The 17,628-nt window shown below is 58.9% G+C and overlaps 1 protein-coding gene across 1 annotated transcript in view; it reads left to right on the top strand.

Moving 5' to 3' along the window:
• Nucleotides 1–453: 453 nt before the first annotated feature.
• GLP1R (glucagon like peptide 1 receptor) overlaps nucleotides 454–17,628 on the top strand; it is a 33,252-nt gene continuing 16,077 nt past the window's right edge. Inside the window, exons 1-5 of the mRNA XM_081140925.1 lie at nucleotides 454–569; nucleotides 7,968–8,064; nucleotides 8,787–8,894; nucleotides 16,265–16,383; nucleotides 16,687–16,793. Coding sequence (XP_080997051.1) covers nucleotides 492–569; nucleotides 7,968–8,064; nucleotides 8,787–8,894; nucleotides 16,265–16,383; nucleotides 16,687–16,793 — 509 coding nt within the window. The 5' untranslated portion in view covers nucleotides 454–491. The remainder of the gene's footprint in view (nucleotides 570–7,967; nucleotides 8,065–8,786; nucleotides 8,895–16,264; nucleotides 16,384–16,686; nucleotides 16,794–17,628) is intronic.

Genomic DNA, 17,628 nt, shown 5'->3' on the forward strand with positions numbered 1-17,628 from the left:
GGGGGCTGCAGGAGTGGGGGAGCCCCTATCCGTCCCCGCCGCCCCAGGGCTCCGTGCGTCCTTCGTTGGGCCCCCCTCTGCTCCCGGCCGTCCCGGGGAAGGGCTCAGAGTCAGCAGGGTCTTGGGAGGGAGGCCGCCCCGCCGAGGGGCCCGTCGTAATAGTCACTCGCAGCTCTTGGGGCGACGTTTTCCTGGAGGGGTCTGACGGGCCGTGTGACCTTGGATGAGTCCCGTGCGCTCCTCCGGCCTCAGTTTCCCGTGGGGTGCCCCGAATGGGTAGGTGGGGGGTTGGCTTTCCCTCGCCGGGGGGCCCCTGGGAGGCGGCGGGGGCGCGGCGGGGCCGCGGGGCGGAAGGCCGGGGACCCCGCCTGGCCCCTCCCGCGGGCGGGGCGGCCCCGCGCCGGCTCCTCCCCCGCGCCCGCCGCCGCCCGGGATCAGCCGCCGCGCGGTGCCGCAGGTGGCAGCGATGGCCCGGTCCTGAGCGCCCCGCCATGGCCGGCGCCCCCGGGCCGCTCCGCCTGGCGCTGCTGCTGCTCGGGGCGGTGGGCAGGGCCGGCCCCCGCCCCCAGGTGAGGCCGCGGGGCCGGGGCGCGGAGGGGGCGCGGCGCGCGCGGGGTCCCGGCAGGGGCGGCGGGACTTGGGAGAAACTCCGCGACCGCGGGCGGGGGGCCGGAGCCTCCCGGGGAGCAGGGACTGCGGAGTTGGCGCCCTGGGCGGGGGTCGGGGGGCCGGGCCGGCGGGCGACCCTCCCTCCCATCCCGGCGCGCGCCCGCTGCCCGGCCTCCGGGCCCCGCTGCCAGGGCGCCAGCTGCCCCGCCGCCGGGCGCTGACTTCGGCCCGCGTCGCCCCGACACTTTCCCAACTCCCTCTCCTCGGAAACCCCGCCAGGCGCCCCGCCCCAGCCCGGGCTCGCCCCCTCCCCGGCCTCAGCCTCCCCCGCTGCGCCCCGCGCCCTGCCCCGCAGCGCCTGCCCCCAGCCTGCCCGCTCCCTCGCTGGTCCAGGACCCTGAGGAGGCTCGGGGAGTGCGGGGGCCGGGGTGTGGGTACCCGGCTCCATCACCCCTCACCGGCCCCCCAGCGCAGCCTTTGACTCATAGCCCCAGGGACCCTGCGGTGACAGCTTGTTGTCCTTCCTGGTGACCTCCCAGATGGAATTTGTCACATGCGCGCGCACCCCCCAACCCCTGCAGCAGGCAGACAAGATCCACGCTCCTGCCCCTCTGGAAGCAGCCAGCGCCCCCTCCTACACTAGCCTGAGTCCCCCTCCCTCCGTTCTGACCCCCCTGGTGGACAACACACACCAGAGCACACACTGGGGCACGCAGACACCTTGGCCTCCTCGGGCCGCTGGAGAGCAGGCCACCAGGAGGACCTCTGAAGCCCCCTCCTTGGCCTTCCTGCCCTCCCTGCCTTTCCTGTCCCCAGGCTCTGGGGCAGGGGACTGTGGTCAGCCAGCTTTTGGCGAGGGGAGTTGTCCAAAGGTGCTGTGAGATGCTTGAGCAGAGGAGGCGCTGGCTTGGGTGGCCTGTCCTGTGCTGGGAACTCTCTCTTCCCATCGCCTCCCATCCCGACCCCCAGAGCTGTGGGGAGTGGATCTATACAGACCTTGAAATGTGTCCCAGCACAGGGAGGAGGCAGGAGGAGGGGTTATTGCCCTGGTGGGGGCCTACTCCACCCCTTAAGAATCCAGATGTGGACAGATGTGCCTCCCAGCAAAGGTGCCAGTCCATTTTCAGCCCCCAAATCCTTTCTAGATTACCTCCCTCTCCCTGTGCCCCAGCCCCGCTATGGGCCCCTAGCCACAGGAGATACCCCCCTCCCCCCAGCATCTTCTCCCAGCCCCTCAGCCAGGCTTGGCTTCCCTGGTGCACTTGGGATCCTTCTGGAGCCAGGACTGCAGACCCATTACCTGCTTCCCTCACATTTACTTCCTCCACTGGGCTGGGCTGGGCTGGGCTGGGGGGGGTCCCTTCCTGCTCCAGGCCAAGTTTGCAGACTGGTTTGGATTAAGGGAAGAGGAGAGGTTCTGGAGGCTGCTTGTCTTCTCTCCAAAGGTCCTTCCTTTACCCAGAGGAGACAGGCTCCTTGAACCTGCCCTTTCTTCTGATCCCTCATTCCTCAGCCCTGGGCCAAGGGCAAAAGCCAAATATCCTGGGGCCATATCGAGGCTGGGGCCCAGAGGAGGGCAGTACAAGTCAGGCCCTGAGAAGAGAAGGTGGAACTTCAGGGCCTGCTCTTGTTGGGGGGCCTTGAACATCCCTGGCTACTGTGGAGATATAAGGGACAGGGACTTTGAGATTAGACTGCAATAATTGTGACACAACCTCATGCCTATGTATAAAACTCTAAAAAATGGTTAATTTTGCATTCTATTTTCTGTTCATGAGGTTGGCAAGACTAGAGTTACTCGGTCTGTGCCACTGATGGGGGGACAAAAGCTCAGAAAAGAAGGGTTTCCTGTGTAAGGTGACCCAGTGGTTTGAGATCAGAGAGGAACAAGGGGTGCGGGGCTGGGCTCGTGCCTAATGCCTGCCTACCCAGGTGGGACTGAAGGAAGGCCACAGAGTGAGCTCTCCACTGTCAGGTCTGCCCAGGCTGGAGAGGTTCCTTGCAGGCAAGGGGATGGCGCAGTTGAGCTCTGAAGAAGGGAAGCTAGGCCACTCCATTCCTGCTGGGAAGGACCACCCCCACTCCTGTTCATTACCTCTCCATTACCCCTGTGATGGAGCTGTTCTACTGGGGGACAGGCAGGCCTTTGACACCCAAAATTAGAACCAGACAAACCTGGGTCCACATAGCTGGTGATCTTGGGTAGAACCCTTGACTGTCCCTAGCCTCAGTTTCCTCATCTGTAAGTAGGGATCACATGCTCTACCACACCAGGTTATGGCGAGGACTGAGACACTGGCACCCTGGACGGCTTTGGTCACTTGGCAGAGCTGACCCATCTGTCCTCGGGAATCTGGAAGCCTTCCCCAGGGCAGAAGACAGGGCTTGGAGAGGGGCTGTGGGAGGCCCGGCTCCGCACTCCAGTGGAGGGCAGAGGGAGTCCGGGGTGCACAGCGGCCCACGTGGGCATTGTTCTGAGCTGGGCTCATTCCCGGGTGTGGACCCAAGTGGCTGCCGGGGCAGGAGCAACCAGCAGATCACACCCCGCCCTCTGATGCCTGAGCTGCCACCTGCCTCTCTGCAGGCTCCGGGGTGTGTGTGTGTGTTAGAGAGATACAGTGATGCAGAGATATAGAAACAGGGAGCAAGAGACAGACCATGGGCCTGTTTCTCTGTGTGTTTGTACACATCTTGTGTGTGACAGCCTGCATGTGTGTGAGTCACTGTGTGTGAAGCATCTCAGCATGCAGTTGTGTCTGACAGTGTGATACTGTGTCTGTGGGAAGGGGTGTGTGTGTGTGTGATGGGGTGTCTGCCAGTCTGAGTCTGCATGTGGGTGAGAGACAGAGTGCTTGTCACAGAATGTGTGGTTGTGTCTCTGTGTGCGTGTCTGTAACACCGTGAGTTGAGTATATGTCAGTCAAGGGGCCTGTGTGTGTGTGTGTGTGTGTCTTGGGGGCAGTGTCTCAGTATGCGAGTGTGTATCTGACTGTGTGTTTGTGTGTGAGAGAGACCCTGGGTCATGTCTCAGTAAGTAGCATGTGCTCGATGGCGTGGGGGACAATGTGTGTGACAGCGTATCTGCGCGAGGGTTGTTTGTGGGCAGTTTTCCTTTCCCTGCCCTTTGGCTCATGTATCTGGAGCCCTTAAGACAAAAAAAGGAGGGGTGTCTAAGAGCCGGGGGCCGACAGCCCCCCTCCAGGGCACAGAGAGGAAGGAGTGTGGGGTCCTGGGAGGAGCCTTCGGGGCAGATGGCTGCCTGTGGGACCTCTTCTCTGCGAGGCTCTGCCGTTTCCCGCCTCAGCCCAGGCGGGCGGGCTCTCTTGCCTCCTTCCCTTGTCATGCCTGTGCCAGGAAAGGAAAGAACCCAATGCACTTATCCACACGGGGAAGTAAAACCCTAGGAGGGATTTTTCCGGCGAGCGCCAGTCTTTGGAGAGCCGCCTTCCCGGGCTGTGGGGACACCCAGCACCTGGAGCGCCCCCGCCACCCGCATCCTTCCTCTTCGCGCCTCTTCTTCCTCACGGTGCCCACTGCTGCAGGGCTTGTCACCTCCTGATGTGTTCACCTAACCTATCTTGCTGGGTCTGTGCGGGAACCCTCTGAGGGGACTGATATGCCCATTTTATAGGAGAGGGAACTGAGGCTCATAAAAATTAAATGTGTTCCTTCAGTCCCAGCAGAGATTTAAACCAGAGGCGGAGAGGCCAGAGCTCCTGGTGCTTTGTGACTCCCTGTCCAGTGCTCACACACCGCTCGCTCCTGGCACCTCTTTCTCACCCCCTGCTTCCTTCCCAAACTCCTACATCTGAGAGACGCCCCCTCCTATTGTAAGCTCCACCCTCATTTGCCTTCACCCCCCTCAGAGAGATCCCAGGAAGCCTGGCAAGTTCCGATTTTAAAAACTGCCCACCTGCCCTCACCCAGGCCCCGAGGGCCCCCTCACCACTGCCCTGTGCTCTGGGCCAGCTCTGCTGCCCTGGGAGGGGCAGGGGCCTCCACCACTGTGTCTTCCCACCACCCAGCACCCCCAGCCCCGCCTCACCGCTCAGAGCAAGACCTCAAACCACAGGGGAACGCAGTGGGGCCCGGGGCGGGTGACAGGGCCTTGCCCCTCCTCACTGTTCCCTGCCCTTGGGCATGGAGTCCCGAGTGTCCACACTTGGCTATGGTGGCTGCTGGAAGATGCCACAAATTAAGCAGATGATTGGTCCTTGGGTGAAAATATGTTTGTTTCCTGCTTTGGGGAGTTTGTTGATCCTAAAAGTGAGAGAGGGGTGGGGCCCAGACTCCCCAGGATGCCAGGCTGCTTGTTCCCCTCTCCCCTGTCCCACAGGCAGCAGGCATCGTGAGACTGGTGCCGTGGACGGGCATTCTGCCTGTGCCAGGGCCGCTCTAAGCGTTAACTTGCCTGTGCCTCGCAACAAGCTGGGTGGGTAGGGACTCATTATTCCCATTTTGAGGCTAGAAGTTAAGACTCTTGCACAAGGTCACAAGCTTAATTTATGGGGGATTAATTAACTAATTCAGTGTCAGGCTCAAGTCTGAGCCCAAAGCCAGGGCTGTTCACCTCCACGGTGTTACTGAGTTCACCTGAGCACCTGGGCTTGGCTGCACTGGTGGTGACCAGATCCTCACCTCTGTCCCAGGTCCTGCCTGCTGCTCTGTCCCTGTCCCAGAAAACCCCCCTGAACACCAGTCAAGGCTTTCCCGCTCCCCGGAGCACCAGTGTCCCTACCGCTGCACTTTTGTCCTTGCTGGGTCCTGCTGCAATGCCCACCCTCCACCCTCGCTAGCCCAGTCTCTCCCCCACCCACTCTCCATTTACCCCCAGCTCATAGCCTCCCAGGAGTCTGGAGTCTGTGCTGAGCCTGGCCCAGCCACTCCCTGAACAGGGCCACCACCGCCTTCTCTGTCACATCCTGCAAATCAAGGACCCACCCCACCCACAAGCAAGGACACAGCCCTGGCCTGGGGACGCTTAGGCCAGAGCTGTGTCCTACATCTTCTTCCCCATGCCTGCGCATCCCCCCACCGCCACCCAGAGCCTGGCACCTGCGGCTTCCTTGACACCTGGTGGGGAGAGGCCCGAGGCCAGGTAGTTAGTGCTGGGGGAGGGCGGGGGAGGCTGGGGAGCAGTACTGGAGACCCTAAGCTGATGCAGGGAGATGAATGGACCCCCATTGTCAGAAAGCTCTCTGAGGGGACAAACACAGTCCCTGTTCTGATTTGTGTGTGTGCGTGTGTGTGTGTGTGTGTGTGTGTGCTCATAGCACTTTTTTTAAAATTTTTAATTATAATGACATGTGATGTTATATTAGTTTCATGTGTACAACGTAGTGATTAGACATTTATATAACTTATGACATGATCACCACGGTAAGTCCAGTGTGCATGGTTGTTACCCTATTATTGATTATATTCCCTATGCTGTGCACTACATCCTTATAACTTAAAACTGGAGCCCCAGTCTAAGGGGAGACACGGCCCTGTCCTCAGGGAGTCCCCAGTCTGAGGGGAGACATGACCCTGTCCTCAGGGAGCCCCTGTCTGAAGACAGAGCAGGTGACAGGGCTGCCTGTGTCTTGAAGCTCCCAGAGGCGTTGGTGTCCAGGCTGGCCTTCACGGTGCTGACCTTAGCCTTTAACCCCACCCCCACCCCACCCTGAGACTTCTGGTTTCCATTGTCCCCACTCCCGAGCCCAGACATACCTTCTGTCCGGGTTCCCAGCAGTGGCCTTGCTTCCTGCCTGCTTTCCTCCTGGAAGGAGAGATCCAGGGAGATGGCCCAGCCTCTCTGCCCTTCCCACCAGCCGCGGAGGGCCAGGGCCGGAGCAGAGGGATGAGGGGCTCGGGAGGGCGGGGAGTTTGCACCAGGCCCGGCTCTCCTGAGCACTGTCCTGGCGCGTCAGCTGTAGCTACAATCCTGCCTCTGCCCTCGCTGCTGTCGAGGTCCATTCCTTGTTCGTTTTATTTATTTATTTAACAAATGCACTTGAACTTTGCCCTCAGAAGAGCTCCATCCTTCAGGCAGCCCGTGTGGCCTCAGCACACTTACTCCAAGAGTGTGGCTGGGGCTCAAGCAAGCTTGGTCCCCTCCCTGGGGTCCCTATTCTGCAGGGACCAGCACGTGACAACCTGTGTCTTTTATGGGCGTGTCTCATAGGCCAGGACTCAGCTCTACCTTGGGCAGCTTTACTTAGAAACCAGACCCAGTAAGTGCTTAGGGCACCGCCCGTCAAGCTTCTGAAAACAAGCTCTTTTTATTTCAGCATGTGTCTATTTTTGTAATTTTAAAAGAGGAATTTTGTTTTAAATTATGTCTAGGTCCTAAATTTTATACACGGTGCTCCCTGTTCATTTTGGCACCGGCAGCCTCAACATATAGAGTATGTATCATCGTAAGCCTGTTCAAGAAAAAAATACAAATTAAAAAAAAAAAAAGAAACAGTCCTGAGACATAACTAAAGGAGGTGCACAAATGTTCAGAAGGGACCTTCTCACTTGGGTGGGTCCTTTTGGGTCTCGGTGCTAAAAGGCCAGTTGTTACCTTATCTAAAAGTGAGGTTCCTATTCCCCTAGTCACAGGTGGGGACCCCTCCCATTACAGGCCTGATCTCCTCGGAGTTCTGGAACTTTTCTGATGCCTTTACCCCAGGTCCTCAGGATGCCTCCCTCTCCAATTGACCGAAGCTGAGCTGATATTTGACCTGGGTTGTAATGTTAAAAGTGGACACTGGCGGGGGAGGTAGTGTTGCCTCCCCCACATGATTGCTTTGAGCAGAAAAGATAAAATTACCAGGCTCTGAGCACTGAATCCCACCGCCCCCCCAGCCCCCGAGTGCTCCAGCACCATCGCTGATCTGAGGCACCCCAGGGTCTGGCCTTAGCCCTGCCCCTTGGGGTGCTGTGTGACCTTGACCGAGTCCCTCTCCCACTCTGGGCCTGCATTTCCGCTTCTAGAATGGCTGAAAGTGTGAGGATTTCATAGGCAGGCTGACTGGGCACTGGGAGAGGAGCCCCTGGCAGTCACAGAGCCTGGGGTTCTCAGGAACTTTCTCTTAGGAGAGGCCAGATGAGACCATGATCGGCACACTCTCCCCTCCCTTCCCCCCACTCATCCCCCAACAACATGAAGTCAGTAGACACTTGCTGGACACCTGACCCCTGGAGGGATAAAGACGGGAAAAGTTCCCTCTGAAGTGCAGCTGAGTCCCTCCCCTTCTCAGAGGCGCCAACCCCTGATGGGTTTGGGGCTTGAGGTCCCCTGGACATCCAGAAACCAAGTGTGCTGGGGGCGGGGGCTAAGGGAGAGGTTGGCTGCAACCCAAGGGCCCCCATTTCTGCCCTCCCCCCAGGGTGCCACAGTGTCCCTCTCGGAGACGGTGCAGAAATGGCGAGAATACCGGCGCCAGTGCCAGCGCTTCCTGACGGAGGCTCCACCCCCAGCCACAGGTGAGTCCAGCGGGGCCCCCACCAAACTAACGCCCGAGGCTTTGAAGGCCCTGCCCCTTGGTGGGGCATCAGTGGCCTCTCCAGGACGCCACATCTGCCCTGTGCTCTGGGGTGCTATCTCGTTGCTGTCTATCTCCCTTGTCCCGGGCTTGGGCCCCTCAGGAGCAAGGACCTGGCCTCTCCATTCCGTGTACTGCTCAGCACTTCCCGGTGTGTGCAGGGCTGGAGGCCCAACTGCATATTCATAGTAATAAATGTTTTGGGGGGAATTGGGGAGGTTTAGGAGATCTACGGGCCTGGGTTCAAATCCTGCTCTTGCCATCAATACAGTGACCTTACGAAGGTTCTAACAGCCGTGTGAGCTACCATTTCCCCTCGTCTGCAGCGCGTCCCTGAAGTCAGCCTATGGGGATCGTGTATTGAGCACTTGCTATGCTCAGGTTATCTACATGACGTGTCCTATCTGTCCCCACAAAGCCCTGTGGAACCAGGATTACTTCCATTTTACAGATAAGGGAACAGAGACATTAAACTTTCTCAAAATCCTGCTGCTGGGACCTGGCCAAGTCCGCTTGCTTGGCCCCTGCTGGGTGGGTAGAGTGCTTGGCATACAGTGAGCGCTCAGCAGAGGTTAGCAGAGCGCAGGTTTCTGCCCTGCCAGCCCCCCGGTGGGGAGATGCCTCAGCCAAGCCAGGACTCTGGACTGTTCCCCCTGCACCCAGGCCTGTTCTGCAACCGGACCTTCGATGACTATGCCTGCTGGCCAGATGGGCCACCTGGCTCCTTTGTGAATGTCAGCTGCCCCTGGTACCTGCCCTGGGCCAACAGTGGTGAGTCCCCTCCCCCACGCATGGACCACTCTCCCTTGTGGGTGGAGTTGGGATGGGGTGCACACTGCTTCCTTTCCACTGGGACATAGCCTTCCCCACCCCAGAAGGTCTTTAGGACTCCTTATGGGTTGTCTGTCTGTCTTTCCTTGGGGAGAGGGGGCAGGGGGGTTATTGCAAGTAACCTGGGCCTGGGGCCAGTGGGGGCGGAAGTGTGGGGTCTGACTTAAGAGACAAATGTGAGCCCCTCATCCACTAGTCAGGAGAGGAGCCAGGTGGGAACAGGTCCTGGGGTTCCAAGGGAGGGGCATTACCAGAGGTGCCATTGCTCTGATGTGTGTGTGTGCATGCATGTATGTATGTGTGATGGGTGCCCTGTTCCTGCTAGTGGCACCTAGCCACCTCCTGACTCTTCAGGGCTTCACTGGTCAGATGGACCCAGTGGGAGGAGTGATTAGGGCATTGGGGGGCTGTCCCTTAGGGCCTCCCCAGCTCACTCCTGCCTGCAGGGGGCACCCTACACTGGGGAAGGTGTGACCGGGTAAGTGAGCGGGGGCTCCTGGAGTACAGCAACCTGCAGAGGCTGCAGGGGGAGCTCTGACTGGAGGGGATAGTTAGTTGGCCTCCCCCCCCCCCCCCCATCTATCCCAGGTGTCAGGGAGGCTAACAGGAGACAAGCACCCTACCTCAAGGAGTTCAGTCTCAATAAGGGGAGAAAAAACACTCTCTTACAAAAATGATTATAATAATAGCTGATATTTATTGAGCACCTACTATGTGCCAAGTATTGCCTAAAAGCAGGCTGTGCATTCAATCTTTACAACTACCCCATGGTCATGCTGCTTGTGCATATGAGGAAACTGAGGCCCCAGAAAGTGTAAGCCAATTGCTTCAAATGATGTGATAAATGGCAGCGCCAGGATTTGAACCCAGCTTGTGAGCTTAACCACTGTGGCCTGAAGGGACCTGAGGCCAAGCAGAAACCAGCCCAGGAGCAAGTGTGAAAATGAGGTTGTACTATGGGAAGCCAGAAGTCTTCCTGGAGGAGGAGGCCCTTTAGTAGAACATCAGGGCACTTGGCAGGGCCTGGCATGAGCTTCACCTCAGAACTGAGGACTGAGGTCATATGAAGTCCCGGCAGGAGTCCTAAAGAGAATCTCTCCTTCTGAACCCTCCCAGGACACACCCCTCACCCTGAGGTGCACAGGGAGAGCCTGGACCAGGAAACAGGCAGGCACCTGGTTAAGACAGACTGGGCCTTCACACAGCACTTCTGTGACCTGTTGTAAGCACTTTACACACCTAAGCTCATTTAATCCTAGCAGTAACCTTCTGAGGCCAGCACTCTGATTATCTTCCCATTTTACAGAGGCAGAAACTGAGGCACAGAGATGCTAGATGACTTTTCCAAGCTCACACAGCTTGTAAATAGCAGACCCAGGACTCAGGAGTCTGGTTTAGAGTCAGTGCATTTAATTGCTACACCAGACTTCCTTGAGTGTGCGAGCATGTGTGTGTGTGTGTGTGTGTGTGTGTGTGTGTGTTCCTGGGCATGGAGACAGGTGAGTGGCTGGGGCCTCTGCTGGCTGGGCACAGCTTGAAGGAGAGCAGTGAGCTGCCTGCCCTCTTTCTAGAGATAGAAAAGCCGAGTCCTACAGTCTAGTGGTCTGCTTGCCGATGTTCTGGGTGGCTGTGTGAACCGAGCGAATTCTCAGACCTCTTTGTGCCTCAGCTGGATCACCTGGGACATGGGACAGAGCCGGGAGATGGGGGTGTTAGGAGGATTGCAGGTTCTTGAAAAATGGTTGCTGTTAATTTTTTTCACCCACCCTTCTTACCTCCCCCACCTCCTGAAATACCTGCACTTTCCCTGCCTCCCCGAGGTTTGGGACTGGCTGCCAGGCAGCCTGGGCTGTGCCTCTAGACCCCCCGGAGCCAGGGGCAGGACAGGGCCCATCACTCAGCACTAAGCCGCCCCCACTCTGCCTGCTGCTCTCAGCTCCATCCATCACCTTTAATTTTATTTGAGCAGGAAATAGGTCCTGGTGGTGCCCGTTTATGAGCGAACACAGTTTTATTGCTTTCTACACGAAGATAACGGCCGCTGCGCAGGCCCCCTGCCAGCCTCCACCCCCTCCCTGACTCACCGAGCTAATTCATGCCCTTTTTTAACACTCAGAATCACCCACTGTCCTCCCCCGCCCCCTCCCTGAGCTAGGGACCCCTAGAGACACCCATCTGGGCTCCCGCAGCATAATTGCTGTCTCTGGCCTGGCCTGGCTGTCACCTGGGCAGAGGCTGGCACCGGGGGCTTCCCTCACTCCCACCCAGGGCACACGGGAGCAGGAGGTGGCAGTTCTGGGCCTTTCTTGGGCTGAGAAAGGGAGTAGCCTATGAGTATGGGTTAAGGTGGGCAGAGGAAGGGGGTGTCTCAGGCAGGGTCCCACCAGAAAACACACTCAGCTGGCAATTCGAAGAGAATGGAAATGGTGGGGTCACTTACAGAGGCTGGGCAGGACTGAGGGGCCAGTAGGTACACAAAGCACCAAGGACTGCAACTGTGGGAAGCTTAGCATCTCTAGACCTGAGTGAGGCAGGAATGGGGCTGTGGGGCTCCTGTGACAGCTGGTGACAGAGGGGCCATCAGCAGGGCCGAAGTCACCCCCAGAACCTCAGAATCGAGGCAGGAAGGGAGCCAGAGAGAAATGCCCTAGCCTCTCCCTCCATCTGCCCTCCTGCCTTCTGGTCAAACCTGGTAGAGGTCAGAGAGTCCAAGTGATGCTGTCCGCAGGGGTCAGCCTCCCGGGGTGCAGAGCAGGCTGAGCCATGAGCGACTAGAGAAGGAATTACATTCAAGGCAGTTACCGGGCACCCGGGTTAGGTCTGTGTCCCAAGCTCGGCATGCCAGTGAGATTCCTTCTTAGGGACGTGAGAGTACATGGGAGAAGGGGTGACCCCCTCACCGCAGGGCTGGAGAGGTCAGCTCAGTCGCCCAGGAAGTGTGTCAAGGGAGGTCAGAGCCATCTCTTCTGCCTGGGGTGTGGCTGCGGAGAGAGTTGACATCGGGGCAGGCCTGAAAGAACAGGCAGGTGGAGAGGGCAAAGAAGACCCTCCAGGAGGGTCTTCCCTCCAGGCACCACTTTGGAGATGGGGTCCAGGCCTCAGGGCTGCACGGTGTCCTGGGAAGTGAGCTCTGGGATCTGACCCTCTGATTCAGAATCTGGGTCCCAAGGAGAGGCCAGGAGCAGGTGAGTCAGGGAAGGAAGGTGTTCAAAGGGGATGCTTGGTGCCAACAAAGTTTCTGCTGTAAACCAGAGGCTGGATGGCTTCAGAGAGGCCGCTGCTCCCTGAGGGCTCTCCAGCAGCCTCCGGTTACCGACACACAGCCTGTCTGCTTGTTACTAATCATTCCGGTCTCATTAGCTGTACCCCTCCTGATCTCTACCTCTTTGTTAGCTCAGTTCTAATTATATGAGAGTCATAAAATGCTTTTAAAATAGCCTATCACTCACAAGTCTCGGAAACTCTGACAGGTGCCTCCCTTGAGTAATGCTGAGCGTGGGAACTCTCATGGCAGGTCGCGTTGCCCGAGGCGACAGAGGCCAGGGCTTGGCTTTGGAGGACATCTGCCTGAGGTGGGGTCCTGAGCCCCAGCCTCAGTGAAGGGGTGCCCTTGTGAGAAATTGGGATCGGGCAGCAACAGGACTCCCACTGTGACCATGTTTTGAAGGCCTCCCATGCACCAGGCACTTGACTTGCTTTATCTCCTAATCACACCCCAGACCTGGGGAGTCATTATGGCTTCAAATGAGGAAACTGAGACCCAGGAGGTCTGCTCCAGGTCCCATAGCTGGCTGAGGCAGAACCAGGATCTGAAATTGAGTCTGTGCAGTTCAGAACCTGAGCTCCTTCTCCTGGGCCGTGAGGATGCACCAACCCTCACGCCCACCCCAAGCTGGTGCCTTCAGCTCCAGCCCACGTCTGACCTGTATTCCACCACTTTTGGGGAGGGCCTCCCGGTCTGTAAGATAGGGGCCCAGGCGTCCTTGCTGGCCGCTGTTGCCAGAGCGCAGGAGCTAATGGATTCATGAGCGGCTCTCCGCAGCCCTGAGTGCCCGCATCCACGTGGAAGGGCGGCTGTTAGCTTGATTACAGACGCCGCTGCAGTTTCCGGGAGGGGAAGTGTTTAATTGGGGGTTTTATTTCCAACACCAGGGTCTGACTTAATGAAATATCCCTGGGCCTCCTGGCATGTGGCTGGCTGCCTCCTGGTGTTGACAAGACCGGAGCCAAGTCCCTGGCTGACTTACCAGCAGCTCCTGGGCAAGATAAAGCTGGGCTGATAAGCAGGACTGTGCCTGGACCTGCTGTACCCCTAGCCAAGATGGGCGTCTGGGGACCACTGCCCAGCCAGGAGCCAGCCCTGGCTCTTAATATTTGCTGCTGGTGAAGGATAACTGACAGCCGCACTCACACAGACTCTCAGGGACGCAGTGATCCCTGACACTCCCTGTAACACACGTCTGTGCACACACCGCCTCCACGTCCTCCCAGCTGGCCCTGAGCAGAGGCCGGGGAACTGTGCAGCCTGCCCGGGGTCCGCACCGGCGAGAGGACCTGCTGGGAGGACACTGAATGTTGGCCAGTCCAGGCCTTGGGAAGGGTAGAGGAGAGATGGCATGTGGCCACTGTTGACTGCTAGCAGTGAGTGTGGCTGCTAACTTTTGGCTTTTGGAGGCAAAGAGCTAGGGGTCTGAATCCTGATTCTGCTGCATCCTGGCTGGCTGATCTGGGGCAGGTTGCTTGGCCTCTTAGAGACTCCATTCCTCCACCTGTAAAATGGGGTTAACTGTGCCTACCTTTGTCAAGTGGTTGTGATGCTCAGAGGTGTCAGGCATATAGCAGGTGTTCAAAACAGATTCTGTGAGTGTGTAGCTTGCAGAACAGTGTATAAACGGGTATGGCAGGCGGGTACCAGCAGTCGTGGTGTGCCAGGCCCTGACCAGCTGTGGCAGGCGGGCATCATCAGGGTCACGCTGCTGCTGGCTGAGTGTCAGGTAAATGGGTGGTTTGATGGTTTGTGCCCAAGGGCTCTGTCCTCTCCCTTCCCCTGGTCCTTCTGCCTCCCTCTTTTCTCACCCCAAATAGGCTGCCCGAGAAGGCTGTGACATCAGTCTCGCTCGCCATGGGGTCAGCCCTGATCCAGCACTGCTCTGGGTTATCCACCACTGGTCTGACCCTGGGAGGGCTTTCAGGCATCCAGATAGGAGATGTGCTCAGGGCCTGAGTCGAGCCCTCCAGTTACTGAAATCAGACCACGTGCCCCCCACTCTCTGCCTCTGTCCTTGCCCTAATTTTGCTCATAAACGCATTAGGGGGTGTTGGGATGTGACTCTTCCTGCTGCCGGAAGTCCCCGCCATTAGACTTTCAGGTTGTCATTGCCCTTCCAGGTGAAGTCTTTTAAAATGCAGGGCCTTCTAGAAGGATTTGTGCCGCAAGCTGACGCACCTCACTGAACCGCCAGAGACTTCTGTCTCCCGAGGAGGGACCGGTTCAGGGTTTGCTTGTGACAGAGAGCAGGGGAAGGAGGAGAGCCGGCAGGGAGGCTGCCCTGGGTGCCTGGGGGTCAGCGTTAGGAAGGATAAGGTCTGACTGGCAGGCCTGCAGGTGCCCGACAGGGTGGGAAGACGCTGTCCCCAGACCCTTGTTATCCTGCGCATAACAAGGTGGGCTGGCGGAGGGTTGTGAGCTGTGAAACAGCCCTGTCCCAGGCCGCCCTTCCTGGGCCCCAGCACGTAGGCTGGTGACACTCCCGTAGTCGGGGTTCCTCTCTGCCGCTCCGCCTGGGAGCCTGCCCGGCCGCTGCCACCCAGAGCCTCGGTGGCTTCTCCATTCTCTCTCCCTCACACTGCTCCTGCCTCCCACAGCCGGGGAAGCGGATTTTAAAATCGTTGAGTCCTTTAGAATTTTAAAATCTTTTAAAATTTGTCCTGGATCCAGCTTCTCTCCTTGATCCCCCTATGCTACCTTCCCCCACCCCAGTTTGTCCCATTTCCTGGCCCTGGGCGCAGATTCATTCTCGTGCTGGGAGATAGCAACCCCTTCGCCCCTTTCTCAACCTCACAGCAAACCTGGGGCCACAAGCCACCCGTGTCCCTGGGGAGGTGGACAGTGCGGCGTGGCAGGGAAAGGCCTCGGGGTCAGAAGCCTTGGTGTGAACGAGCAGGCAGCTCGCAGGGACTGTGTCTGGTCGCTCTCGCTTTGCATTGGTCCTGTTCCTTGCTGACCGTGATTTTGGTTTTGCTCTTCGAGAGTCTTGCTAAAGCCAGGATATGTGCTTCCTTCTTCCCTCGGACCGGGGCTCCCTGAGGACAGGGCTGAACCCCCTCAGACTGGGGCTCCCTGAGGACAGGGCTGTGTCCCCCTTCAGACTGGGACTCCCTGAGGACAAGGCTGTGTCCCCCTTCAGACTGGAGCTCCCTAAGGACAGGGCTGTGTCCCCCCTCAGACTGGGGCTCCCTGAGGACAGGGCTGTGTCCCCCCTCAGACTGGGGCTCCCTGAGGACAGAGCTGTGTCTCCCCCAGACTGGGGCTCCCTGAGGACAGGGCTGTGTCCCCCCTCAGACTGGGACTCCCTGAGGACAAGGCTGTGTCCCCCTTCAGACTGGAGCTCCCTAAGGACAGGGCTGTGTCCCCCCTCAGACTGGGGCTCCCTGAGGACAGGGCTGTGTCCCCCCTCAGACTGGGGCTCCCTGAGGACAGAGCTGTGTCTCCCCCAGACTGGGGCTCCCTGAGGACAGGGCTGTGTCTCCCCCAGACTGGGGGCCCCTGAGGACAGAGCTGTGTCTCCCCCAGACTGGGGCTCCCTGAGGACAGGGCTGTGTCTCCCCCAGACTGGGGGCCCCTGAGGACAGGTCTGCTCTGCCCAGGGAGTATTGGAAGGAGGTGGGCACTGAGTCCTGAGAATCGCACATCACAGCAGGTGGCTGTGGGGCTGTCAGGGCCACTGCTGGTCCACAGCAGACCTTGTAGCCGTGTGATTGGAGGCTGGAGACAGGAACGTGGCAGTGGCTGGAGTCATCTCCGCTCACGGATGAGCTTCATCGATTGCATAGCAGCGCAAACAGGAGGCAAGGCTGAGGGCGGGGTGGGTGGCCCACTCCTCAGTGACCGCCGTTCCTGTTCCTGGGCCAGATGGGCATGTGGCGGGGCAGGAAAGCCCAAGTATGTGTGTCTGCGTGTGGGTTTGTGTGAGACGTGCCACTAACTCCAAGAGGCCAGTGCTGGGGAGCACGGTGACCCCGGCTGGGAGGGGTAGGAGGAGTGTGGCACTGGGCCGAGGCTCAGCTCCCGCATCTCGTCTCTGCCCCAGTGCTGCAGGGTCACGTGTATCGGTTCTGCACGGCCGACGGCCTGTGGCTGCACAAGGACAACTCCAGCCTGCCCTGGAGGGACCTGTCGGAGTGCGAGGAGTCCAAGCGAGGGGACAGAGTGAGCTGAGGATGGGGCCCTGAGCCAGCGAGGGGTAGCGGGTCCCAGCCTCGCTGGAGCGGTGGGGGGGCTGGGCCGTGGTCAGGCCTGCGGGGTCAGGGGGCTTTGCATGCCGTGCTCTCTGGGCCGGGGGTGCATGTTCACCTCCCGCCTTGGACCAGGTTCCGAGAATCTGGAGACCTCTCCCTAGGTTATTCGCTTTCTTAGCTCTGGGGGCCCAACCTCTGCCCCGTGCCATTGGAAAGATGGATGCGGGCGAGGAGGGCCTGGGGCGCCCCATGCACGCTGTCCCCGTGCACACAGAGCTCCCCAGAGGACCAGCTCCTGTCCCTTTACATCATCTACACGGTGGGCTACGCACTGTCCTTCTCCGCCCTGGTCGTCGCCTCGGCCATCCTCCTTGGCTTCAGGTAAGGGCCCGGGCCCAGGGGGCTGTCTCGGCCTAGCTTCCCACTCTGTCCCCGGATGGAGGAGGGGCACCGAATCAAGGCGACAGGGCAGCAGGTTCTCCTGTTAAGAGGCCTCCAGAGAGCCCGCACTGTCGAATGAGGCTGAAAACACGGATACGACGCTGTGCACTTGGCCTAGGCCCTGCTGTGTAAATGTGTGTGTACCACACTGCTAAAGGGCAACTAAAACCACGCGCCCGCAGAGCACCCCCAAACCTCAGCAGCGGATGGGGGAATGAGGGGCAGTCCTCTCCAGTGAGCATGCGTAACCCAGACAGTCAGGATTCAGTATGGGTTAGGCGTTTGGAAATCCTGCTCCCTTTGGAGCCTGCCAGCCACCCCATGAAAGGTTTCCTAGAGGAGCCATTCCTCCCAGAGCACCAGGTTCTTCCCGCCCCTTCGGCACTTGCTGGGGGTGGGCCGGGGCCTGGCCTCAGGGGCAGGAGGGATTCCGAGGGCAGGGAGCTTAGGACACACACAGCAGGAAGGGGCAGCGCGGCATTCCTCCCGTGTCCCCACGGGACCTGGCACAGTCAGTGCTGGGCACTCAGTCAGTGCTCAATAAATGCATTCACTCAAGGAATGCAATTTACTATGAAGTACTTCAGTGCTTCAAAAATACAGTGGCTGATACTGTGACCACCCATGCATGCACCGCCCAGCCTCAGAACCACATGGTTATGCTTCCCAGGGTAACGCTCACCCCGTCCCCCCAAAGGGAACCCCTAATGGGGCTGCTTATAATTTCCACGTTTCTCTCTATACTTTGGCTGCATTTGTAAGTATCTGTAAAAAT

Source organism: Miniopterus schreibersii, assembly GCF_964146895.1.
Source record: "Miniopterus schreibersii genome assembly, chromosome: 6".
Taxonomy (NCBI): Eukaryota; Metazoa; Chordata; class Mammalia; order Chiroptera; family Miniopteridae; genus Miniopterus; species Miniopterus schreibersii.